At 43.2% G+C, this 27,414-nt stretch overlaps 1 protein-coding gene across 2 annotated transcripts in view; it reads left to right on the top strand.

The window, feature by feature from the left end:
• Positions 1 to 27,414, top strand: part of LOC146810138 (polycystin-1-like) — a 545,091-nt gene that overhangs the window by 336,693 nt on the left and 180,984 nt on the right. For both annotated transcript variants that reach the window (XR_014966550.1, XM_085617085.1), the window contains exons 25-28: positions 9,038 to 9,194; positions 9,316 to 9,574; positions 16,836 to 17,031; positions 18,792 to 18,959. Coding sequence is in view for 1 of the 2 variants with exons in the window: in XM_085617085.1 (XP_085473211.1) it covers positions 9,038 to 9,194; positions 9,316 to 9,574; positions 16,836 to 17,031; positions 18,792 to 18,959 (780 nt within the window). In the remaining variant the exon portion in view is untranslated. The remainder of the gene's footprint in view (positions 1 to 9,037; positions 9,195 to 9,315; positions 9,575 to 16,835; positions 17,032 to 18,791; positions 18,960 to 27,414) is intronic.

Genomic DNA, 27,414 nt, shown 5'->3' with positions numbered 1-27,414 from the left:
TACAACCGTTGATTGTCAAGTTCTACATTACATGCCCTGAAACAAGCTGTGGGCCAGTGTAAGTGAACAGCCAGTGACATACATCCACATATCTGCATTTGAAGGATGTCATCTCATACAGACAGCTGGCGGCAAGCTAGACGCACAGGGCACATGTCATTAAAAATTAGCAGCTCACACACATTGCGATGAAGGGGTACACGTGAAAAAAGAAAACACAGACATGGAGACGACGCAGATATGTCCTCATGCCAAAAGAACATGTTCGAAGCATCCAGACACACGTAACGTGTGAATCCACATGTGGCATGGTGTGCGTATATGTATGCAGATGCAGTTGACGGAACACCAACAGCAAGCTCATGGGAACACATGACACACACGACATAGTCACATCGGGCCACGCTGGTAGTGAGATGTCAGGTGTCAGTGTCCCTGTCCCTGGCATCAGGGGACAGTTGCGGGTGTTGGTGACTGTGCCATACCAGTGATGCAGTGCTTGACACGTTTGTACTACATGCACACATGTGCAAAATGTGAAGGGGAAGTGTGCCACATAGTGCCCCATCACACATACCATCTGTACACAGGTCATCACACATCTATTGTGCAAAAACATGAGGAGACATGTGCCATATCACTGCCTGACACACATAGGCCCTGCACAAGAAGGACAACACTAACAATGACTTGATGTACAGCCTTGTGCGAGTCTGAGACCTCCATTCCTGTCCTGTGCACCTCCTATCACCAGTGGAAGATGTGAAACGCACCATACACACGCTCTGAGGTCGTGTGTACGGTACGTATCACTATATTGGTGTTGGCGTAGGAGTACGCGTGTGTGTGTAAGGACCGTACACACGTACGTGTACGACCAGTGTGTACACGTACGTGTACAACGGTAGTACATGGACGTGTACACACTGGTCGTACACGTACGTGTACACACTGGTCGTACACGTACGTGTACGACCACTGGTCGTACACGTACGTGTACGACCAGTGTGTACAACTAGTGTGTACACGTACGTGTCAAACGCACTGTGCAACTGGTGCCGTAGGGGTACGTGTCAAACGCACCGTACCTGTGTGTGGATTGTAAAATTACATAGGGGACACATGAGGGACAAGTATTATGGCCTAAATGCATGCTGGTTGTCATGGAGACCGAGTTTCCAGTTCAAATTTTGTCATCAGGTGGCCAGCAAAAGTCGTTTGGAGAGAATATACAATGTTGCAAAGTGGTTGTTGACTTGACATGATGCTCAAATTTTGAACCATGCAAAGGCACTCACTGGTGTATGTTTAAAGGGATTGGAGGAAACGTAGGATGCAAATGAGTCTGACCAATCACTCTGTACTCCTGTAAATGAAACAGCCCAGCAAGGCAGATATAAGGCAGCCAGAACCCATGAGAGGGCACTTGCCTGCACAACACGTCATTGGACACCACTGCTGCTGTCATTGCTTCCTCTGTCACCATGTCCAGGTCTGTGAAGAGGGCCCAGCCATTCACCCAGGAGGAGAATGAGGCGTTGCTGGACGTCATCCTCCCACAGTACCCCAGCCTGTATGGGAGACCAGGGAAGCAGGTGAGTGCTGACTCCACTAGCTTTGACTATGCACCTTTTTTGTGACTGTCACTTCTGGCATTGTGTCCAGGTGTGACAGACATGCAATGTTGTTTAGAGTGGGTCCCGGGGGGGGGGGGATTCCTTATGTCTCTCATGCAGAGCATGATGTAGTTCATGTCTGCACTCCTCACTTGCATTGTGCTTACTGTGACAATCACTGCATGGTGCATAGCACATTCAGCCTGGCTAATCCTCTTGGGCATTTTTGTTCTATAGTCCTGATGTGATTCAGTGGTCCCCCCCGGTGTGACAGGTGACTGTACCCACAGATGTGTGTGAGTTGAGTGGGGCTGTGGTGAGAGTGTCCAAATGATGTGTACGCCCCTTGGACATTGATGTGTGTGAATGTTCCTTGTCATGTCGGTGAGTGTCTATGTGGAGTGTTGCACCACACCTGCATGGTGGGGGCAAATGCTCTACCCATCTGATGTGAGAAGGAAGCCGTGCTGTGTGTCTGACGTGCTGAGCTATCCCCACACCTGTGACACCCCCCAGGCAAGTGGCACATGTGCAGACTGAGGTTTGTATCCGCTGTTGCCAATGGCAGGTGATTGATCTGTGCCTGTGTGTGTCTGTCTACTCTGCTGAGGTTGCGTCAGTGGCCTGTGGCATGTGACTGCTTTGAGGTGCTGTCCATCAGCCTTGTGTTGCTTGTGATGCACAGTGTGAGCCATGATCAGGGAGTGTGTCGCACCCCTCATGCCACCTGTGTACTTTCAATGCCATGTAGTGCATTGGGGCTTCCCCAGAGGCTAATGTCCCTATGACAAAGGTGCTATTAGTTGGCAGCATACTATGCCCTGTTCAAAAAAGCAAAGATGTTCAAATGTGTGTCTCTGTGACATGGAGCAGGTGTAGTGATGTTGTCTCACTTTGTCATCCTCACAGATAACCGCCTACGAGAAGGGGAGAATTTGGAAGCGGGCCGTCAGGGCCGTGATGTCGGTGGAGGGTCGCTGTCGGCGCCTACCCCAAGTGAGGAAACGCTGGCAGGACATCCAGTGCTGGACCAGGAGGATCACCCGGGTCCTGCTGGGGGACTCACCTCCACGCCCCCACGGCGGGCGTCGACGACTGACCCACCAGATGAAGCGTGTCCTGGCGGTGGTCTTCCCTGACATGGATAGGCGACATGTGTCCACTGTACAGGGTGACCCCATTTGGCTTGTGCATACTCACACTGGCCAGTGCCTGTGTGTCTATGTACAACTATCTGATGATGGTTGTTTGTCACTAATATGTGTGGTCAGCCTCACGAGGTGATGTTGAGTACATTTAGGAGTTCTTGATGCACATTTTAGTAAACCCAGATTAAGAGGAGTAAGTACTTGCTCTGTCTCAATCACATTGTCTCAGGTAGGGGGGGTTTGTGCGGGCAAGGCCTACATGTCCAAACCTTGTCTCCTTGCCAGGTGTGACCTGTGTGTGATAATTGTCTGGACAGACACTCAACATGCAGTGACCCAGTCATGTTGTGCAGGGTTAAATGTTTGTGCTTTGCAGCATGTGTCAAATGGGACACTGCTGTCAGTGATGTGTTGTTATGGCACTCTCAACATAGTCGCACATTGGGGATGCGTTCATACACCCATGGAGTTGTGGTCATCTGAGGATGATGTACACACCCCCATGTCTCTGTCCACTGCTGATATTCCTCTGCACCCACCCCCATGTCTCTGTCCAGTGCTGGGAGTGATAGGCACCCACCCTTCATATATCTGGGCACTGCTGGGAGTGATAGGCACCCACCCCTCACATGTTTATGTCCACTGCTGGGAGTGATATGCTCCCACCCCTCATATGTCTGGGCACTGCTGGGAGTGATATGCACCCACCACTCATGTGTCTGGGCACTGCTGGGAGTCCTCTGCACCCACCCCTCATATGTCTGGGCACTGCTGGGAGTGATATGCACCCACCCCTCATATGTCTGGGCACTGCTGGGAGTCCTCTGCACCCACCCCTCATATGTCTGGGCACTGCTGGGAGTCCTCTGCACCCACCCCCATGTCTCTGTCCACTGCTGGGAGTCCTCTGCACCCACCCCCATGTTTATGTCCACTGCTGAGAGTGATAGGCACCCACCCCTCACATGTCTCTGTCCACTGATGTGAATCCTAGGCAGACACCCACCCACCCGCCTGCACCCTTGGTGCAGTACACTGCTCTCCTGGGCATACACCCCCCCCAATATACTGGTTAGATGCTGCACCAGGCCCTATGACAACATTCGTGGCGTGTGTACGCCTTGTATCACTAAAGTACTGGTGCCCTAGGGGTACGCGTGATGCGGTCCGTACCCACGATCTCAGAGCGTGGGTACGGTCCGTACGCCTACATCACTACAACTATGGTGGTACGGGCGTACACACACCATTGTTGGGGTGACGTAGGGGTACGGGCCGTACCCACGCTCTGAGGGCGTGGGTACGGGCCGTACCACCATTGTTGTGGTGACGTAGGGGTACGGCCCATACCCACGCTCTGAGGGTGTGGGCACGGGCCGTACCACCATTGTTGTGGTGACGTAGGGGTACGGCCCGTACCCACCCTCTGAGGGCGTGGGTACGGGCTGTACCACCATTGTTGGGGTGACATAGGGGTACGGCCCGTACCCACGCTCTGAGGGCGTGGGTACGGGCCGTACCACCATTGTTGGGGTGACGTAGGGGTACGGGCCGTACCCACGCTCTGAGGGCGTGGGTACGGGCCGTACCACCATTGTTGTGGTGACATAGGGGTACGCGTGGTACGACCCGTACCCACGCCTTCAGAGCGTGGGTACGGGCCGTACCCCTACGTCACCCCAACAATGGTGGTACGGCCCGTACCCACGCCCCCAGAGCGTGTGTACGGGCCGTACCACCATTGTTGGGGTGACGTAGGGGTACGCATGGTACGACCCGTACCCACGCTCTGAGGGCGTGGGTACGGGCCGTACCACCATTGTTGTGGTGATGGGACACGTCCACGTCCACTTCCGTTGTGGCGGGACGCAGGGCTTGGTGGACACGCCCCCCGAAGTGACCAGACCCTGGAGGTACTGTATGTACATGATATTTGTGATATAATTTTGGTAGGGGTTAAGTTGCATGCCCCTCGCCCCCCCCACTTTGACCATGGGTGTTGTTCTGACCTTCTGCGGCGTCTGCGTCGGTTTCTGTGCACCAGGTGGTAGGCTAGGAGGGCCGGGATTACATGTAGGATGGGGTCCATGGCTGTCCGTCGCGTACAGGTGTTCCTTCTTCGCATCGTCCTCAATTTCCCGGGAGTTTTTGGCTGCCGTAAAAAATGATCCGTGCGGAGTGACGTAGGCACGAATCGTACTTGCTGGTCCGTAAAACGCTGCCTGACTCCGTCCGGACATCACGTACTCGATGTCCCGGATCGGAATTGTGGGTATTTTTTAGCCGCACGTAGTTTTGTACGAATCGTACGGAAATGGTATTTCTGTACGAATCGTACTTGCTGGTTTGTAAGGAGGATTTCCCGGCTACGAGTCGTACAGAGAAAACGCTCCGTACGACCATTCGTACCCGGGTTTTACAGGATCGGAATCGGCACCTAAATATAGAAATATTATACACATTTTTAAAAAAGCATAACAATATTTTAACAATTAAAAAAAATATACAAATATTGTTAACAGAAACAAAAAATAAATAAATAAAAATGATATATATATATATATATATATATATATATATATATATATTTATATTTATTTTATAGATATGTGCGTGTTCAATGAGAAAAGCCTTCTCAATACATAGCTTTAACCCTTTCATATTAGATTACTTATATTATCTGAAATCATAGCTTTCATAACAACACTTATGACATCACAAATCACATAATTTGTGAGAACACAGTGCATGGTAGAGTGGTGAGTTATATTTAATCTAGTGTGCCTATCGAGCTCACTACACTGTGTATGGAGGTGCGCGAGTCATAATAATTTGAAGGTGGTGCACAAATTATACATTTATAGAATAACTATAAATTTAGAATTTCTAATGGGTGTGTAGTTTAAGAATGGTTTGTAAAAAAAGAATACATAAAGTAATAGTAATTTAAAGGTGGTGAGTAAATTATAAACTTACGGTAACACTACCTTTGGAATTACTAATGTGTGTGTAGTTTTTTTGGATTGTATAGAGGAATAAATTACGTTTTTCTAATTATAACTAAGGTTTATCCTTTGCTGTGTTCTTTGAATTTCAATGTTTTTTTAATAAAAATGTTTTGAATCATGTTAAGTGGAGTGTCGTACAGTACAGTGGAGGAGAGTGTTGTACAGTGCACTGTTGTAGAGTGGAGTGGAGTAGAGTGTAGTGGTGTAGCGCACATTGGAATAAAGTGTCATAGAGTGGAACAATGTGTTGTAAAGTAGAGTGAAGTGACATAGCGTAGAGTTGAGTAAACTGTCATAAATTGCAGTGGCGTGTTGTACACTAAAGCGAAGTGTTGGAAAGTCTCATTGAGTGGATGAGAGTGTTGTACAGTGGAGTGTAGGGGTATAGAGTTTGGAGGTTCATAGAGTGGAGTAGAGTAGTCAGATGTAGAGTGGAGTGTCATACAGTGTTGTAGAGTGGGGTAAAGTATCATACCCTGGAGCAGAGTGAAGTGGAGTCGAGTGGCATGGCATAGAGTGGAGTAAAGTGTCATAGAGCACAGTGTTATGTTGTAGAGTAGAGTGGCATGAAGTGGAGTTGAGTAAACTAGTGTAGCATACAGTGGAGTAAAGTGTAATAGAGTGAAGTGGCATGTCGTACAGCGGAGTGGACGGGTGTGATGTAGAGTGTCGGAAACTGTTGTAGAGTGGAGTGCCACAGAGTGGATTAGAGTGTTATAGAGCGGAGCAGAGTTGAGTGGCATAGAGTAGCCTAGAGTGGGGTGGTGTAGAGCTGAGTAGTCGAGTACAGAAGAGTAGAGTGGAGTAGTGTGTCAGTAAAGTGCCAGGGAGTGGCATAGAGGGAGCTGCATAGAGTAGAGTGCAGTGTCATACAGTGGCATAGAGTAAAGTTGAGTGCCATACACTCGCATAGACTGGAATACACTGTTGTGCAGTGGAGTGCTATAGAGTGGAGTATTGTATGGTAGAGTGGAGGGGCATTAAGAGTTGATGAGTGAAGTAGAGTGTCATAGAGCAGAGTAAAGTGGCGTGGACTGGAGTTAAGTAGAGTGGAGGGACATAGAATGGAATAGCATAGACTGGAGTGACGTACACTGGAATAGCATAGAGCGGAGTGGCATAGAATGGACTGGCATACAGTTGAGTACCGTAGAGTGGAATGGCATTGAGTGGAGTTGTGTGTTGTAGACTAGAGTGAGTGGTGTAGAGTGGAATGGAATTGACTGGGGTAGTAAAGAGTGGCCTGGCGTAGAGTGGGGTGGCTCACTGTGGAGTGGCATGGAGTGGATTGGCATAGAGTGGAGTGGTGTAGAGTGGAATACCGTACAGTGGAGTGCATAAAGTCTAGTAGCATAGAGTGGAGTGACATACAGTGGAGTAGGATACAGTGGAATAGCATAGAGTGGAGTGGTGTAGAGTGGAGATGCAGTCCTAGTGTGAGGTTACACCTCATATTTAAACCCTTTGTGTGGCAATCCTTGGACGCACCTTCGAGATGCCCAGGGAAGACAAGGCTATGTGGAAGGCCAACTACTTCACCAAAATCATCCAACTATTGGATGATTACCCAAAGTGCTTCATTGTGGGAGCAGACAATGTCAGGTTGAAGCAAATGCAGCAGATCCGCATGTCCCTGCAAGGAAAGGCTGTGGTACTCATGGGGAAGAACACCATGATGAGGAAAGCCATCCGTATGACCCTGCTCTAATCTGGTTCACACTGCCCATTGCTGTAGTTCCACACTGGCCAAGTGGGACCTTATTTTTAGTGGCACAGTACTGCACTGGCCCTTTCTCAACCTATTTTGTTTTGCTTTACCACCTCATTCATGGTCCAGATGCCATCTACTGCTACGTCTGTTTACTGCCAAAGAACCCTTGCTGTGAAATGTTAAATATGTCTGATTTGCTAAATTAAGGTTGCCTTATTTAGGCCAGAAATGCCACCATTTTGCCTTGCTCTTCTTGGTGTTTTTTCAACGATCCTTTATAAATGCTTCATAGAGAGGAAGGTCGTAGAGTAGAGTGGAGTGGCATGGAGTAGAGTGGCGCAGAGTGGGTAAGAGTAGAGTGAAGTGGCATGCAGTTGAGGGGCGTAAAGTGGAGTGGCCTAGAGTGGAATTATATAGAGTAGAGTAGCGTAGAGTGGAGTGGTGTAGACTGGAGTGGCATAAAGTGGAATGGTGTAGAGCGGAATAGCATAGAGTGGAGTGGTATAGAGTGGAGTGGTGTAGAGTGAAGTGGCATACAGTGGAATACCAGAGAGTGGAGTGGCGTAGAGTGGTGTGGCATAGATGGAGTGAAGTCTAGTGTAGTGGCATAGATTGCAGTAGCGTACAGTGGAGTAGTGTGTCGTAAGTAGAGTGGAGTAGCATAAAGTGAAGTGGTATGTCAAAGAGTAGAGTGGTGTGGCGTAGAGTGGAATTGCATTAAGTGGAGTGGTGCAGAGTGGAGTGGAGTGTCGTAGAGTGGAATGGCATAGAGTGGAATAGCATACAGTGGAGTGGCGTCGAGTGGAGTTGAGTGGAGTGGCATACAGTGGAGTAGCTTAGATTGTAGTGCCGTACAGTGGAATGGCATAGAGTGGAATAGCATAGAGTGGAGTGGCATAGACTGGAGTTGCGTACAGTGGAATAGCACAGTGTAGAGTGGCGTAGAATGGAACACCTTACAGTGGAGTGCCGTAGAGTGGAGTGGCGTACTTGTAAGTTGTGTATAGTGGAATACCATTTAGTGAAGTGGTGTAGAGTGGAGTGGCTTAGAGCGGAATGGCGTCCACTGGAGTGTCCCCGAGTGGAGTGGCATACAGTTGGATAGCATATAGTGGAGTGGCATAGACTGGCTGGCGAAAAGTGGAGTAGCGTGTTCGTGCTTTAACATGGGCACTGAGGAAGCAGGCATAAAGATGTAAAGTTCATTAATGATTTTGAATGCTCAGGACAACCAATTCTAATACTACATAAAATTTCTAAAATATTGTAGCATAAAGAGCCACTGTAAAGGCATCCACGCACTGTGTCTGATCATGCTTATTGTTGAGGGCTCATCTTTACTGCAATCGCATAAGCATCTCCCGCATTCATTGTGTAGTGTGGCATCACCATAACAAATACACTACAATAAACTCATGTGTATAAGTAGTTGTACATTACATGTATATTTTCATGACAGTGCACAGTGCAAAACAATGTAAGTGTGCTTAACGTGTCATATTTAAGTTTGAAACCTAAACCACTGATTGTGTCTCTGTCATTTGTTCCATGCAGGTTTTGATCACGCTCATGAGAGTAATCCATCTATCTCCATATATGGCCACAATTCCTCCCTAACTAGTCGGTTCCCACCACAATGGACACGGAAGGTTACCTTCTCCAGAGGTGTGGGTGACTTCACTCGAGAGCTCACGGTATTAATCTCACCCATGTAAGTCTCATTGCCTAGAATGTTACTAGCGAAAAGACAATAGTAAACATGGCTGTGCCCCTTTATGGCACTGTACTTGTTATGGTATTACCTTATTGAGAGTATTTTGCTTTCTTTCCAGACCCAGCTTCAAAGGCTTCCCTTGTGACCATCATGTCAATATCTCCAGCCATTTTGTGTCAGCACCAGCCAAAGCCACGGTCACCTTGTTCTCCAGCGTCTGCCAGTACTTCCATCTTCCAAGCCAGAGCTGGCGCACCGACGGAGTGACTTCGACAGATGCAACAACTCATAGTGAGGTCATGTGCCGGACAGACCACCTGACTCTTTTCGGTGCCAGCCTCTTTGTACCCCTGCACTCAGTGGTGTTCCTGCCACCGGTGAGCTCTGTTGCATTCTGAGATGGTGGGGTAGAAGTATCTAAATTCTTTGTCAATTATTACGAAAAAAGACAGGTCACCATACAGTCTGGATTCTAAGAGTGGAATTGCGCTTATTACCCAACAGGAATTTCAACCCATTCAGGCAAGCTGCGCCACACCTTTTCTGGGTTTGGAACCTTCCATTGTATCATATTTCCCCTCTTGCCAACCAGCTCCCTATTTCCAGTTTCTGAATTGAAATTTATGAAAGTCCATCACGTTTGACACAGAGTTTCTCGTAGTCTTTTGTTTGGACCCTCACAAAAAAATAACCATTGCTGGAACCTTTTATATTAAACCACACAATCTCGTATGTAGCTACCAAATCATATCTCACTAGTAGACTCAACTCCACGCCAACAGCCTTGGTTCCCTATTCTGTCCAGGTGAATCATGAAACGCTGATCTTGGACCCTCAACAAATGACCATGGGACCCAATCATACACCCTACAACTGCTGACTTGCTATTATTGTTACCACACCGCCTTCAACTCCTACTACATGTGACCAAATCATGAGACTTTCAAACTAACACCATCTTTTGTGTTAAGCTCTCCAAACCTGCAATCTCTATCTTGCCCTCATGCTTAACACTTGCAGAACCTTCACTCACAGACAATAGTTGCTCAACCTCCTTCTCCTCACAAATTGTTTCAGTTTCGATGTTCCTCCCAACTTTCCTCCCTTCTCCCTTTTCACTTCTTAACCACCTCTCTTACTTGACCCCTTTTTACTCCACATTACTGGCACCCATTTTACTTTGATTGCCCATTATGCACACATTTGCCTTCCAATCAATATTGCCCTTATACCTCTTGTACTCCAGAAACTTTCTCAGCTATTCAGCAGTTCCTGTCAGAAGCATAAACCATCTGTTTTAAAACCATTGCATCGATCACTATGACTGAGAAGCCTTCCACTGGCTTATCAGGCTCCCTTGAAGCCTCCAGCATTACCCTCAGTTCCCTCCTCAACTTCTTCTTTGAGATATATAAAAGGGATTTCTTCAGTTTACTGCCCACATAACTCACAACCAAGTCTGTGAATCCTCACCCCTGAAAACTCTATAGAATGTTTTCCACAGAAACTGGACTATTTAGCATCTTGAATTTTGTGGCTGTCCCATCACACAAAAGTCACTTGTGCTATAATTGAAATAATTTTTACCTATATGCTGCATTTGACATTGCCCACCATGATGACTCATCGTCAGCCTTAGTTGTCATACTCAAACAGCCGCGGCCTGTGCAGGTCATAGCAGTGGGTTGGGGGATTTCGACACATGACGATGAGGGAAAATTAAATAATCAATTTCCCCTCATCGTTGTCTGTCAAAATCCTCTCCCACACGGCCCACCACTCTTACCTGCACAGGCCGTGGCTGTAGCCAAAGTACTTTCCAGGTTCTCTTTCCACCAACTAGACTGATCCTTCTCCGTATGCTGGTCCCCTGCCAGATAGGCATCAATCCTATTCGGAGTGGGTGTCCTTTGGGGCTTTGTCCTGAACCTTTCCATTTCTTGCTACACTCTACTTCCAGGTTTTCATTTTTGCTTCAGTTTCTGTGAATCCCTGCAATGCCAACAACTGTGAAAGCTTGAACACCCAGAAGCTGACGGGTCACTTAGCACTGTCAGGACGGCACTGGGCCTTCTGGATATCAAACTACCTCCGGAGTACAGCGCACCACAAAGGGAAAGTATTCATGCATGGAAAAGAAGGGACATAGGAATTGTGAGTCACATAAGACAGTTACACGAGCGATGACATGGTGAATTAGGAAAGCACTTATGTTGTTCAATGAATGATATAGTAGCATCCATTTTTTTCCACCTCCAAGAGCCTCATGCAGATTTCACTTAATCACCCTATTGCCCTCTTCAACTGCTCCACTCCCACTAATCTGATAAAGTTACTTCAACTTGCGCTTTATGCTAGCAGCGTCCAAATAGTTCAACTTATCTCTTGATTTAAATTGGATGGCAACATCAGTCTATATTGAACATTTCAACAATCTTCGCTTCAAACCATTTAAAAAATACATCTACCAAAACTTCAACAAACTTGCCCGTCCCATCCTTCCACAGCACAACACATAATATCCAATACCAAATGTGCTCAGTGTTTAGTAGGACTTTCTAAAGGATACAACTTCAGTTTTTGAGTCTTTTGTGTTTTAACCACTTTATCACAATTGCTAGACCTCTCCACAAATCTTTCAGTATCTTAGTCCATCCTTGGCCACCAATAAAGCTATATAATGTGCTTCTTAGTCGTTGAAATTCCCATGTATACCTCATGACATAGGACTGTAATTTGCCTCAAAGTCAATGGAGGAATACAACTGCTACTTCTTTGCTACTATCCTTTCTGAATTAATCCTGCATTTCCTAAAAGCTTCTCAACTCAGGCGTTACCTCACCTTTGCTGCCTCTGTCCATTTTCCACTCTCACTTACCTCTCTTAGGACCTCATTGTTACTGTATATCATATTCTACCCCATTCTGTAATGGCTCTATTATTTCCTGTTCCTTCTACAACAGAAGTGATGTATTCCAGACATCATCATCCATTTCCTGCAGAGGAACCAATATTCTGCTTGAAAAACTACAGTTACATTTTTCACACCCAGTGCGTATTTGTCATATTTAAATTAATAATAGACTGCATGCAATTCTGGCTGATGAGCTTAGCTTGTCACCTGTTGTCAACAAATACAGATAAAGGCTTGTGATCAGTTCTAAGGATGAACTCTTTTCCCTGAATGTACTTTCAAAAATGTTCTAGGAATGTACTTTCAAAAATGTTCTAGGGTCCACACACATGCCAAAGTCTCCCTTTCTATCACTGAGTACCTTTCCGGAGATGGTGACAGAAAACATGAAACAAGACCACACATTCCTTCCTTGCAATATTTTGCTGGGTTAGAGCAGGTCTCTGTTGTCACAAGTGTTTTAGACATGGTATCAAACACTTGCAAAACGTGGTGCTTTGTAAATGACTGACATTCTTTATTTCCTCAAAAGATGCTTGGACAATTTGAATTTGGTGTTACTCTTTAACAAACTTTCAGAGAAGTTGGTGACCGGTTTGGAATAATATTCAGCTATACCAAATAAAAACCTGGAATTTCTTAGATTTAAGTGCTGGAGTATTCTTTATAACTTCCATTAACTTTTCTTTTGGTTTAATCCTATTACCACTGACTCGTGGCCTAAATATGTGATATTACGTTTGTTAATTTCTGCTATCAAACATTTTTCAAGATCTCCAAAACTGCAGTCAATTATCCTGTTCTTTCTTTCACTGCTCATCACCAGTATGTCTAATTTCTAATTTAAAACACTTATAGAGCGCGGCGTACACCTTGCGGTTTCTTGGCGCTGGAGGTTCAGTAACTGAGGAGGAAAGACCGTGGAAGAGTGGAGTAAATTTTTAGACGGGGAAAGCCTGGCTAAAAAGAAAAGTTTTCAGGTCTCTACGGAAGGAGAGGTACTGAGTGGCACCCAGAAAATGAATGGCCGATAGCATATCCTCATATAAATCCATCATCAGCCTTCGCAAAAGAGCTGTAGCTGATGCCAAGCCAAATGGCATGTGCTGAAACGGAAAACATCCAAATGGTATAATAAACAGAGTTAACACCCTACTCTTGAAATGTAAACATATCTGGTGATAGGCTGAAGTTGGAAACCCTTTATATTCCTAGTTAACAAGAGGATTTCATCAATATTTGCTAAAGGAAATTGACTAACTATAATATTATTGTTTAAACACATGAGATACACACCTTGCCATTGGCTCAGATGTTTCTAAAGGTCATATAGCATTAGCTTACCTGATTTCCAGACCCTGGCATTCTCACTGGCACACATTGCCATCAGGTCCACACTGCTAAGATTCAACATGGTGTACAAGGATCTTTGATTTTCCATTCTAACACAGGCAACATATAATTTGCCCAATACATACCTAGTTTGAACTCTGAAAATTAAGGATCTGAATCCCTAGTATTTGTAAGTTATTGCTGTATAACTTTTAAGGTTAACCAAGGGTTCCAAACTACTCCCCAATTTTGTTAAAACTTCTCTTCCCATACTTTCTGGGAAATTTGAGTATAGGAAGTTCCAAAATCAGCCTCTAATTGTGGTGGAATTCCCCTAAAGGTCATCAAACACAAATTGAAGAATGGTTGTTTCGCTTGCTCAGAACAAGTTCAAGTTTGGTTCTATCCTTAACATCACATTTTGTTGCCCCTTTACTTTCAGAGGGATTAGTGTTATTTCCTGCAATGCACGAGAGCTTTTGATTACTTTCCTTCCTTTTGAACACTCTTAACAATTGTAATATCACATATTTAGGCCATGAGTCCGTGGTAATAGGATCAAACCAAAAGAAAAGTTATTGGAAGTTATGAAGAAAACTCCAGCATTTAAATCTAATGACACCACACTCCACACATTTCACATTACGTACATGGTGATTTGTAAGTAAAGAGAATGCTGTGGACTACCACCTGAATTACAGCTCCTCTTTGTTTGCAAGGAAAACTTTTCAGACTTGACTCTTTCATTTGCCATAATTATGTTACTATCTGATATTTGTTTACAACCCTTTTCACTGATTTAACTTCTGACATGCAAAGTAGTCTTCTAACATTGCTGTGATAACTCAGCCTTTTTAATACTTGTTATTTTACCATTAGGCATTAAATCCCCACTCACCCTGATTTTCTCTGGCACTCCATGATTATATCAATGCCTTACTAAAAACTTTAATAAACTCATCATTAAGTGTTTCAAATTTGCATTCAATTGCAATTTTTGTTAAGCAGATACCTAGTCCTCTCCTGTCTTCTTTGTTGTTTTGATTGAAAAACGAATTGACAACTAATAGCAATGCATACTGTAGGAGAATAAGGTTCATTTAGATCGGCTATGGTATTTACAAAGACATTATTGCCTCCAGCACCTTTCTCTTTTGTTTTTGCATCTGGTTGTACACATGCACCCATTTAGGCCCAAAACGATGTAATATTTTTTCTTTTCATGAGAGCGGTACATTTTATTCATGGCATTAGAAATATAATTTACAAAATATTCTTTCGATCCAGTTCATAGCAGGTTCTCCTGGTACTGACAGAAACACTCAAGGTGGATTTTAATAACATTGTTGAGAAGTCACCATAAAGAAACAAAATTAACACAATTACCTAGAATATGTTAACATAAGAATGACTGTGAAATGATACAAACTTCCTGCCAAAAATAACTGTTCTGTGTCTTCAGTTCAAAATGATACACCTTTTTGTGAAAACACTTCCTTTAACTTTGTGCGGAGACACAATAACATTGAAAAGAAATACAAGCATTTAGGAGGAAAAACACATTTATCAACAGTTAAAATATTTTCTTTAATTTACTGATACAGTAAAGCAGTGACATCGAAATTTCAACTTTGTAGGATCAGTGCTGTGTTAGTCTCAATGCTGACATAGTGCGCCTCCCGGTTTCCCAGAGTCTACACTAAGAATACTGCACACCTCTAACTTCCCAATGACTTTCCACTAACTTATCGAAATATTCTAAGGAGAATCTAGAAGGACTACAAATTCTCCAAAGGAGGTCAAAGGAGATACCACTCAAGGTTTAGTAAATACAAACAATGTATAAGCATATACATTACACAGTACTAGTTCAAAACCTGTTTGTACTGTGACTTCCAACACTTTTCCTTTAATTCAAACCTGTAGTTCAAGCAACATGCTGATGAGATTGCAAACCAACCATACTTGCTGAATGAAAAATCAAACCCTTTTTGCTGAAACTACTGTTGAGGCACTTGTTCTTTGGTGGAAGCACAGTTTTTTTCATTAGTGTACCAGCTGACGCACTTTCTTCCTTGATATAAACTGCTGCTAATTAAGAGCCAGATGTGCAAAGCATTTTGCCGGTCACAAACCCTCCAACTTAGTGTCTGCAAGTGTTAAAATGCTTTTTCTTATGTACTAATCCCATTTTAGCAGTCAGAAAAGTTTTTCTTATTCTTAAAATGGGATATCGAATGGATACCTATCCGGTATCTTGAGAGAGCATGCAGTAGGTGTCCCTTCAGAATAATTAATCGGTATCTGATGTATCAATGGTTTACAACTGGTATCCGGTCGCAAAACATTGATATTTTACTTACACCTGAAAAGCAAGTGGAAATATATTTGCTTTGTGAATGCAAAAAAAAAAAGATTGGGTGACCTAAACAAACGAAAAAAACATGTAAACTCTTCTTTTTAAACATAGTCAATTTCCTTTACCGATTAGGAGTACATTTAATAAAAAAAATCTGCTTTATTAAAAATAAATAACAGACATGATGGTATGCTGATCGTAGCAGGCCACTATTCCTGTGATTTCCTTCAGTCATATTGAGCCACATTTTGCAACCTACGTTATTATTAATCACGAGGGAGGTTGCATTTTGAACCACTACGATTCCGATTTTTAAGAACAGACTAAAGTGCGTAGGTTGGTTCTTAAAAATCTTTACTGGTCACAAAAAATACTGGATGCAGTTTGCGACCAGAATTTTGCAATAGATATTCGTACATCTGGCCCCAAATTCCTAGCTCTAGCAAATTTAATCACATTATACTGGCACTGTTCAGTTTGCACTGCTTGCCCTTGCATGTCAGGATTGAGTTCAGACTTTGCTCCACAGCCTTCAAGGGCCAGGTGTATGTTAAGCATATTTAATTTGCCGACAATTTCAAGATCACTGGAGGATCCTATGAGGCTAGGATTAAAGCTGCGTACCATCTACAAGTCCAACAAAGCATTCTGTATATTTTCTTTAGGATCATGGAATTCTCTTCCAGTGTATATGTGTCTTGTCCCAGGCCTTTTGGGCCTTGCTGACTTATTTTTGAATACCTTTCTCACTCTGAAAAACTTGATTCGGATTGTTTTTTTGCAATTTTACATTTTGCAAGTTTCTTTCTTGTGTAAATTATTTTCTTTATTACTCATATTTGTTTCTTTGTATTTGTATAGGACATTGCCCTCTGGGTGTACTTAATAAGTGTCTCTAGTAACCACATTTTATATTTGTTTTCGTATTACTGACTACTTTATTTCAGTATCTAAAATAAATAAAAGAGAATATCCCAGTACAAAATTGCTTTCTTTGCCAGTAACTGTCTCTTTTTCCTCTCTCTTGTTGCAGAGTCCAGGCTCCCGGCAGAGTCACTTGGTGCTCATCACATGTGCTGGGTTCTTCTCCATTTACCTGGTTTTGGTCCTCATTACTCATAAACTGGATGACATTGATATCACTCGTGTAGGCATTATCCCTCTTTGTGGACAGCCAGGGCGCTACAAGTACTGGGTCATGGTGAAGACCGGATGGAAGCGGGGCTCAGGTGAGTTGACTCAGGATGTTTGCCACCTTCTCAGGGGTGCAAAAACAGTGTAACAGTGAATATTAATTTTCCCAGGCAAGGATGACGATCATTCATTGATAAATGGGTGTGCAGACCTTATAACCTGTAATGGTTTGATTAATCACTTATAATAAATTATTCCACGTCAGGTTGTTCCTTGTCAGCATCCTTACACAATAAGTTGAAGCCTCAGCTTGGAGACAGCCAAATCTGCTTGTGACTCAAAGATGATTATAAAATAAAACATTTTAAAGGACCTACTGGATAGCTCCTACGCCTCTCCTTTGTGCATTCCTGATACATACAGATCTCGTAAATGTCAAGCAAGGTTGTAAGGGGATTTGGCAGGAAATGAATGCCAGGATTTTGATGAGGAAGACTTAAATTCAGAGAAAAAAGGTTTTGCAGTAAGTAATTGGGCAATTACCAACTCTTCTGAGTCCATATTTTGCTGTTTATACTGTGAGAAAGTAATAAAGAAACTGAGATTACAACCACAGAGCAGTGGGTCACTAACTAATACATGCAAACTTGCCAGAAAACCCAATGGAATGGTGGTGAAGGTCTGAAGGAGCACCAAAAAGAATTAATGTGATGTGGCAGAGCTCTGATGAAACACCAGGGATAGTTGGAATATGGTAGTGGAACTTTGCACCAGCACAGGAGAGAGTGTGGGTATGATGGTGAAACTATAATGAACAATAGAGGAGAGATGATGTCATTTTGTGGAGCTCTGAAAGGCAAAGGGGGAAGTTGAGATCTATTGGTTTAGCCCTGAAGAACCCCATGGAGAGTTTTGGTGTGGTAAAGATTTTTGGGAGTACAGGGACATTGTGGGTCTACAATGAGTTGTGCTATACGTGCCTTCATGAGTTAGATGCTGTTCGTGAAGCCCTATGGAAACAACAGGTGGTGGAGCTCTGAGGCAACATTGGGGGCAGTTCAGATCTGGTGGTGGAGTTCTGACGTAGCACATGTGTTCAGTAGAGGAGGTCTATTGAAATGTAAGGGCAGATTGTGGTCTGGAGATGAAAGAATGAAACACCCGGGAAAGTTTTGGTCTTTAGTTATGGTACTCTAGGAGACTTCAGGAAAGAGCTAGATTCTAGTGGTGGATCTTTGAGGAGACTTGTGATCTCATGGTAGCGCTCTGACAAAGGATCTTGGAGAGCTGGGTTGTGGTGGCAGAGATGTGCAACTGTACAGAGTGGAAATACCATGAAAGTGTGAACACATAGAGTCATATTTGAAAAACTACAATTTAAGAATAGGAACACTTCATAAGCTGTTTACCCTGACGTATTGATGGTGTATTCACACAGGTTGCTTGAGATATTTACAGCGCGTATTTTACTCTGGCTGATAGAACCTCAGTATCATATCATCACCGCCTTAGAAATACAAACTCTCATCTTACTCAGACTGAAAAATGATGTTAGATAAAATGCAAGGTTGATAGTAAGCCTTGACTCCCGGGATGAAATATCTTTATTACTTTCTACTGCCTTCATATGTTTTGTTCATAATATTCTCAGAGCATTCCAAGTAGTTAGCTGAAATTTCTTGAACGTATAATATCCACCCAGGGAAATTATCAGTGCCTCATTGTGAACCAGCTGTGATATTCTGAAGGTGTTTTTGATAAAATTTGCAACAACCTTAGTATTGTATTTCTTGCATCCTGGGACTTTCAAAACTCTCTTCATTACCTAACTGTGCTGCCCATTACTGTGTTGTAGGAACCACAGCGCATATAGGAATTAGTTTATATGGACTGAACAAAAGTGGCTCTCGACACCTAGACAAAGCCTGGGCATTCCAGAGAAATAGCCAAGATATCTTTCAAGTAGAGACCAACGCCAACCTAGGAGAGATCTGGAAAATTCGTATATGGCATGATAACACAGGTATGACTAAGCTGGTCACTGGAGCTCTAGACATTTCTAATAGACTGTAACTGCATGTACATATCTGTCTGTGGTCTTTTTTACCCTTTGAATTGGTGGATGTGCGAGTCTTTCCCATGGTCCATAAGTTTAATTTTAATAAGATAGTGCTAACAGTGTCATCAAGAAGGTCTAGGAAGAAGGACAGTAACAGTGTACAGAAAGGTCTAACAAAGGCCACAGGATATCATGCTGTAACCCGAGTTACAGTTGTACAAGATGTAGCTGACTTTAGAAAGCAACAACAATCCAGATGGGGGAAATGTACATGACTGTGTGTAATATGTAAATGCTTTATTGTATAGTTAATAAAAACCATTACAAAATATAAATACGACAATATACTAAGACACAAAGAATTTACACTACTGTAAACATGATAAAAGGTAAAAAATGAAGATGAGAACGGATGACTTGCAACCGTAAGAAATAACATATTCCAAGTTCATCAGTTTGCTAATAATTTTTGCTTTTTCTCAAAAAGTTCAATGAATTTGATTGCCCTACAAATGAATTGTGGGTCTACTGTACACAAGGTTTGTATGACAGCGGACCGACATGTACGTGTTCCATACTCCTTGAACTTGGTATTCAACCAATTACGACGTTCCTGTATAGGAGCCGGGCATATACAAATCAGGTGGATAAAATCTTGTCTTGCTGCGCCACATAACCAGCACCCTTCACTTTCTTGGGACTTCCACTTTGGCTGATCGGCATTAGTTGTCAGGTTGCCCAACCTTATATTAAAGAATTTGCATTTAATAAAAGGCGAAAATGCGAGGTCCAAGAATAGCGCCGGCACAAGTTTTTTGTAAGAATGGAGTGTCATCCAAGCATGTGACCGGCGGCTAAAAGCTATTTTGTCGTCCAACAATGAGTGTCTAATGGCTGCCTTCCTGACCAACTGTTTGAATGAAGGTACTGGGAGCTTAGATTCACAGAGGTCAGCCAGATTTGTTGATTCTATAGACATTTTAAGATACTTAGCATGATTTGAATTTGGATTTTTGGTGATGGTTTCCCACATAACTCGATAGAGCATAATCTCTTGGTTCATCCAGACGTCGTACCAGAATTTTATGGTCTCATATTTCCTCAACAGCACTTGGGATTTCAGGCCGAGTTCCAGTCTTATTTGGGCCGGTGATGCGTTACTTGGTAGCGCGAGGACATGTTTATAGATTTTCATTTGCACTTTGTCCAAAAGTTGTGCACTCTTGCCATGATGCAGTACGCTCCCGTAAGCTATCGTTGGAATTAGTTTAGCTTTCATTATTGTTAGTAGAGGCGAAACCAGAGGACCTTTGAGTTCAGTTGCTAAATATTTTGAAAAATGCTAATTTGGTCCACGCTAGGGAGGCACTTGTATTCTTACAGAAAGCTGAGGAACCCCAAACACTGTGTAGTATTATGAACTTTATCAAGGTAGCACTTCGTTTAAGGCTTACTAGAGGAGAAGACTGAAATGTTTTTACTTTAACTTTTAAGTGTTAAATACGGCTATATTGTTGTATTTATGTTTTGTTAATTCACTGTACAAAGAACCCTGAAATGTTTAATGACTTTTTAACATGTAAATATGAGTGTGCTTTTATGGTGTTTTTTAATCACCGAATAAAGATTCTTTGACAGTTGCTAAACTCATGAAAGCGTGCATTAGGGCCATGCCCTTCTTTTCCATGCTGGTGAATTGTGCCTGGAAATTAAGGCGCTTGTCCAACAGTATCCCGAGGTACTTGTAACTTCCAACCGCTTCCAGTTTGACATTATCTATTAGGAAGGTTGGTGATGGTTTGTTGCGTCGGGTTATGACCATTGTTTTTGTTTTTCTGCTATTTATTTCTAGCATGTTCAGTTTTGTGTAGCGGGTCAGCTCCTGTAGAAGGCGTTGCAGGCCTATTCTTGCCTGGCTTAGCAGGACCACATCGTCGGCGTAGGATAGGTGTGTTATACGAAGCGTGCCCATCCGGGGGGGATGTGCATTGATCAGGTCAAGGCTTACTGTTAGGTCGGCCATAAACAAGTTGGGGAGCCAACACACAGCCTTGATTTAATCCGTCAAAGGTGTGGATCTTCCTTGTTAGCCTTTGCCAATTGTTGATTTTTACCTGCATCCAGGTGTTACTATACAGATCGATGATCGGCATTAGGATTGACTCCGGTAGACCCTGCTGCTTTAATTTGGCCCATAGTAAGTTCCTATTAACACGATCGAAGGCCGCCTTAAAATCGACGAAACAGGTATATAGTTCCCGATGGTTGCATTAGCCATTGTTCCAGTTCCGCGACGGAACCCTGTCTGATTTAACGGGATCTTGTTGTTCGTATCCGACCATTGTGCTAAATCAGCTAGAACCAAGGAAGCATAGTATTTTGCCTCTGCATCGATCAGGGCAATTAAGCGGTAGTTTGATGGATTTTTGCGGTCTCCGCCTTTATAGATGGGGTTAATGATAGCACCCCTCCAACTTTCCGGGACCCGACCTGGGTTGCTGATTGTCCGGAACAGAAGGTTGAATTTGCATGCCCAGAACTTGGGGTCTTCTTTATAGATCGCCTGCGGGATGCCATTTGGCCCTGGTGCGCTCTCTTGCTTGCCTTTCTTAATTATTGATGATATTCGTCGATCGTCAGCTGACCACATTGATTGATCCAGGCAATCGGGCATGCCATTGCGGCTGAGAACAAGCTTGCTTTCCTGTGCCATGTTTCTAGGAGATCCGGATACTGTTGTAGCCATCGTGACCTGATGCTTCACCGGCTTTACCGAGAATGTGTCGACTATATGCTGGGCCCAATCATTTTCAGGGATGCATGTCATACTTATGGGTTGTGCTGGTCTATTGATGGAATTGACTTGCGCCCAGAACGTCTTGGAGTCTGCTTTTTTTGTATTATACACCAATTTAGCCCAGAAGTCATTGATCTTATTCATTTTTTCCATCCATACTAGCTTTTTAAATTGCTTCCTTATCAACCGAACTTCTTACCAAATGCTTTGATTTGTCCTTGAACCTTGTATCCGTCTTGTGAGCTTTTGAAGGTGTTTCTTCATAGCTAGTGTGGTAATCGAGAGTTTGGTTTTGGTCGTAGGACTGCTCTGCCTCTTAGCCTTGCTGCTGGATCTTGGTAGTATTTCCAGGAAATTTGCCCAAGTTTTTGAACATAGACCCTTCTCTGCCGTGACTGTTTGTAATAGTTTCTTAGCGTCCTGCGCTATTTGAGGTAGTGTGATGCTTGTCCACTTTAACCGCTTCAAATTGATTGTTGAGAGTTGGCCTGGTATGGCTGGAGCATTTGCATACCTAGGGGAACTTAGTTTCATCTCAATGTGTTGCATTGAGTGATCGCTGTCCAGAGAGCTAATTATTTGAAATTTTTTGACTAAACTCAGCAGGGGCAGAGTTACTAATGTCTAATCCAGGATCGAGTATTTGTATTGTGATCTATGTATGTGGCAGCTGGGGGTTTATCATGCGTGCATCTTCCATTTATTACCCGTAAAGCGAGTCGTTCCAGGTCCCACACCAATTGCTTGCCCAGTTTGTCTCTCTTCGAGGGCGGAATGACCTCCTGGGATTCAACGTTCCACATTTCGTTTGCCACTGAGATGTTATCCTCTTCCTCCGATTGATGTAGAAGATTGGAGTTAAAGTCACCCGTAGCCATAATCTCCCAACTTGGGTGGTCAAGGCGGATGGAAGTTATCACGTTAACGAAACGTTTGAATAGTTCTTTTTTTTGCAGTTTTTTCGGGTGGGCGTATATGTTGATTAAGACCATTGTTCTTGCCACACATTTTATTGTACTCTCCAGCTTAATAATTTGCATGTCCATTGTTGATGTAGGCATATGCGAGGCGTTTATCTTTAATGCAGTAGATACGTAAATAGATAAACCCCCCCTTGCGCGACCGTAGCGCTGGGTGCGCGTCACGCTTTCATGGAAGCATAATCTTCCTGGTACATCAATTGGCTCCATTGACCACGTTTCCTGCAGCGCTATGATGTCATATTGGTCCCAGGCAGCTGTCTTTCTTTTGTGGTTTAAGATGTGTTTTGCTCCTGCGATGTTACAGGAGAGCAATTTTATCACGTTTTCTTCTGTTTTACCCGCCTCGCAATAGGTTCAATTTCCATTAATGCCCACAAACTGTCTCTGATGATCATTGATTATGGTTTCGCCCCCCCTGGCACCGTGTAATATTGAGCGAGTAGTCGAGGCTGTGTGGTCTTCTTTTTTCCTACATTTTCTTAGCAGTGGAGTCAGGTAACCCTTTTTTATTTGTTCTTTCAGGGAAATGTGTAGTTCAGAGGGGACTGGGAATAGTCTGAAGCTACAGGAGATGCTTCTGATGGTGTATGATCTTGGGGAGAGATCTATCGTTGGTTCTGGGAGTTATCGATATTAGTATATGGTGCAAGACAAGCTTTGGAAGATGCATAGACATTATTAATCAATGTGAAATGTGGTGTTTGGAGTTGCAGGTGAAGACTATGGTGGTGTGTGTCATTTAAGTAGGTGTGTGTTTATGATAGTTGTCCAATGTAGATCCTGGTGTCATCATCAATGATGCAATTTGAGATGTCATGAGTGATGTCTTCAAGCATTACATTTAACATGTCATGAGTGATGTAATATGTGAGGTCATAAGCAGTGCATTGGGGTGCAAGTTATAGTTAGCTAAGTCATTTATAACTGGTAAAAAAATGTATTTTTTTTAAACATTACCCTTTAAATTATTATAAAACATAACTATAATGTTTCTTTCAAATATACACGTACACATACATCTATATATAGTTAAAAATATATATCTATATCTATCTATCTATATATAGATCTGGGAAGAGGTGTGGCGCCGCGGCCAGGGCAACTGACTCCGGAATCTGGAGATCACGGTTCGATCGCCTGCGACAGATTAGCCCAGCACCATGTGACTCTGGGCAATAGCTTCCTTAATTTTCCTGACGGCCCCCAACGCCTAGAGACCCTTACGGGTGATTGTTCGCGCTTTAAAAATGTGGATTATTATTATTTATATATATAATTGTATGCACGGGCGGGTTATTATACCACGCTCGCAATTTTGGATCTGTTTGTTCCTTTTGGCGAGATCGTCGCACTGGGCGTATTGAGAGGAACTTTGATTGACATATTGGGAGAGGAAAAGTACTGACTTTTGGGAACTTTCTCTGTCCTCTCTCGATAGGTACACCAGTCAGCCAATGAGATTCCTCCATACAGACATTTAAAACATCACCCCGCCAAAATCCTCACTTTTGGACTATCCAGCTGAAAACCGGCATTGATAAAGGCATCCGCCGAAACGCGTCTGCCAGGAGCTGTTATATGAGGACAACGCGTTTGTTTTTAAAGTGTTAATGGTGGCATTAAAACTTACTGCAGAGCACCTCCAGCATGTGTCTGACCCGTTTTTAATGGCAAAAGCGAGACTGGTGTTGTACATAAGGCGGAGGTCGGCTCCGCATTCAGGCACGCCTCTTGATCTGGAGCTCCGCACATTGCCGACAAACTTTGTGGTTTGAGTGCACGGACTGCACAGCGCGGCGCCCCCCCAGCCTGGATTGTGGTGTAGGCACTGGGGAAAGAGCAGCAGCTGGTCTGCTGATAGAGTTGCTCAGCAGTGACGAAGTCCGCCATCGACCACGCCAGTTAAAGGAACGAGCAGAACAAAGGCTGACTAAGTCAGGGCACAATTGTATGCACGGGCGGGTTATTATACCGCGCTCGCAATTTTGGATCTGTTTGTTCCTTTTGGCGAGATCGTCGCACTGGGCGTATTGAGAGGAACTTTGATTGACATATTGGGAGAGGAAAAGTACTGACTTTTGGGAACTTTCTCTGTCCTCTCTCGATAGGTACACCAGTCAGCCAATGAGATTCCTCCATTCAGACATTTAAAACATCACCCCGCCAAAATCCTCACTTTTGGACTATCCAGCTGAAAACCGGCATTGATAAAGGCATCCGCCGAAACGCGTCTGCCAGGAGCTGTTATATGAGGACAACGCGTTTGTTTTTAAAGTGGTAATGGTGGCATTGAAACTTACTGCAGAGCACCTCCAGCATGTGTCTGACCCGTTTTTAATGGCAAAAGCGGGACTGGTGTAATATATATATATATATATATATATATATATATATATATATATATATATATATATATATATATATATATATATATATATATATATCAGAAAGACTACTTCCAACAGCCTTGAAGATCCTTCAACTGCTACAGGAAAGAGTACACGAGCCTGGAATTTGTGCTGGTTTCTTTATTTGCCCAGAGCGACGGCCATAACGTTTCGGCTCCGTGGAGCCTTGATCACATGACAGCAAATAGTTCGTGAGGTAACAAATTTAAAGTGAAAGGGTAGGTCACATGGGGGGAATCACTTTACGTTTGCAGTCATAGACATAGACAAGAGTAAAACATCGTTGGTAACAACAGAAGAAGTATCCAATCGCTAATTTACCAGTGATAATAGCTCAACAAGTAAAATAATAAATAGCTCAACACGCAAGTAATGATTTAAAATGTCGGCTTGAATGCTTAAAGATTCGGAAAGGATAGGAGCAATTGTCTATTGTGAGACCTGGAAATAAAAATAACCAGTTGCTCATGATTACCAAAATACCAAACAGATGAATTACAAACATGCTAGTCAGACCGTAATGCCATAAAACTGCTAAATACATGTAAATAAATATATAAATATATATTAAAAACATTTTAGGCATAAAAACATTGCTGATTGTGGTTAATTCAAGTTGTCCCATGAACCCCTCTTATTAAAAAAGTGAATAATGTGAGAAAGAAAATACTATAAAAATGACTAAATTGATGAAGTAAATATAAAAAAACATGTGGATAAACATGTTTATCTCAAGTGCCTGGATTCTTAGTTTAAGGGATATTGCATACCCAAGGTAATTGGAAAAATTTATAATATATGTAGTTCCCATCCAGAAGTTGCACAGGGATAGGGGTAATTAGATAGGTGAATACCACTTAGGTGGAATCGGTGGCATTAAAGGTAAATACATGGATACAGTAGACTCCCAGTTGGGAGAGCTGGACTAGTACATATAGAGATCATACTATTAGATGGGACCGGAGAAGGTTTCATAATAGTACCTGTGTGATTGAATTATCATGGTCAAACAGACAGCATATGAGCAATAGTGGGTGCAGTAATGGATCACAGGCTGGGGAACATTACATTCTATAATGGCAACCGGATGTGCAAATCTCCTAAATTTTACATGGGATAAAGTGCATTGTGTCAACAATAAATAGTAAAATACTACATAAATAACCTAAAAAACATATTAAATAGGAATGTGACAAATGACTAAAAATCCGTAAAAAATGGCTAGGAACACATCAGATAATACAGGTTTCCCATTAAAAAACAGTAAAAGAAGTGTAAAATCAACCCAAGCATGTATGCATGTCCTCTGTCATGTTAAGACCTGTGGGGACCTTGGTGTTCAATTGTAGAATGTATCTTGTTTCCAATTTACGGAGGTTCGACTCTCGATCCCCACCCCTTCTACTAGGTTCAATACAATCAATTACATAGTAGCTTAGGCCCCTATTGTCACTATTATGTGTTTCCCTGAAATGGCGCGCCACGGGATAGGTGTTGTCCTGATTGGTAATAGCACGCAAGTGTTGTAAAATACGTTTGTGTACCGCTAGCTTCGTGCTGCCTATGTATTTCAGGTTGCATGGACAAGTGAGGACATATACAGAAAATTCTGTCTTGCAGGTCAACAATTTATTGATCCTGAGCTGCCTCATGCTAAAAGGATCAATATAGGTTTTAGTGTTTATTCCATGAGAACAGGCTTTGCAGGTTTTGCATTTATAAAAACCACTGCTGAGCTGTAGCCAGGACGTTTTGTCAACCGTTTCAGGATTAGTGTTGACCAGTGCTTGTCTCATAGTGGGGGCTCGGCTATGTGTAATAGAAGCCTGACGCGGTAGTAAAGAACCCAGTACAGGGTCACTACGTACTATGGGCCAGTTTTTGTTAATGATTTTACGCAAATCAGTCTGTTGTTTGCTATAGCCCATGATGATCCTAAAATTGTGACAGGAGTTCTTACTGGGCTCCTCAGGATTAGAGGGCACCAATGCGTTGCTAGTTACTCCGCTGATGGGTCTTAGTAGATCTTCACGATTCAAAGCATTGGATCGGACTATGGCACTTTCAATGGTACTAGCCGAGTAACCCCTCGCCCTAAACCTGAGTTTACTGTGCTCCTGGGCTATCTGGAGATCCCTATCATTGCTGCAGATTCTCCTCAGTCGTACCATCTCCCCATAGGGTATACTGTTTATGAGGTGGGGTGGATGTGCACTCGTGGCATGAAGGGT

Source organism: Triturus cristatus, chromosome 7 (genome assembly GCF_964204655.1).
Source record: "Triturus cristatus chromosome 7, aTriCri1.1, whole genome shotgun sequence".
Classification (NCBI taxonomy): Eukaryota; Metazoa; Chordata; class Amphibia; order Caudata; family Salamandridae; genus Triturus; species Triturus cristatus.
This window is presented reverse-complemented; position numbering and strand designations above follow the sequence as displayed.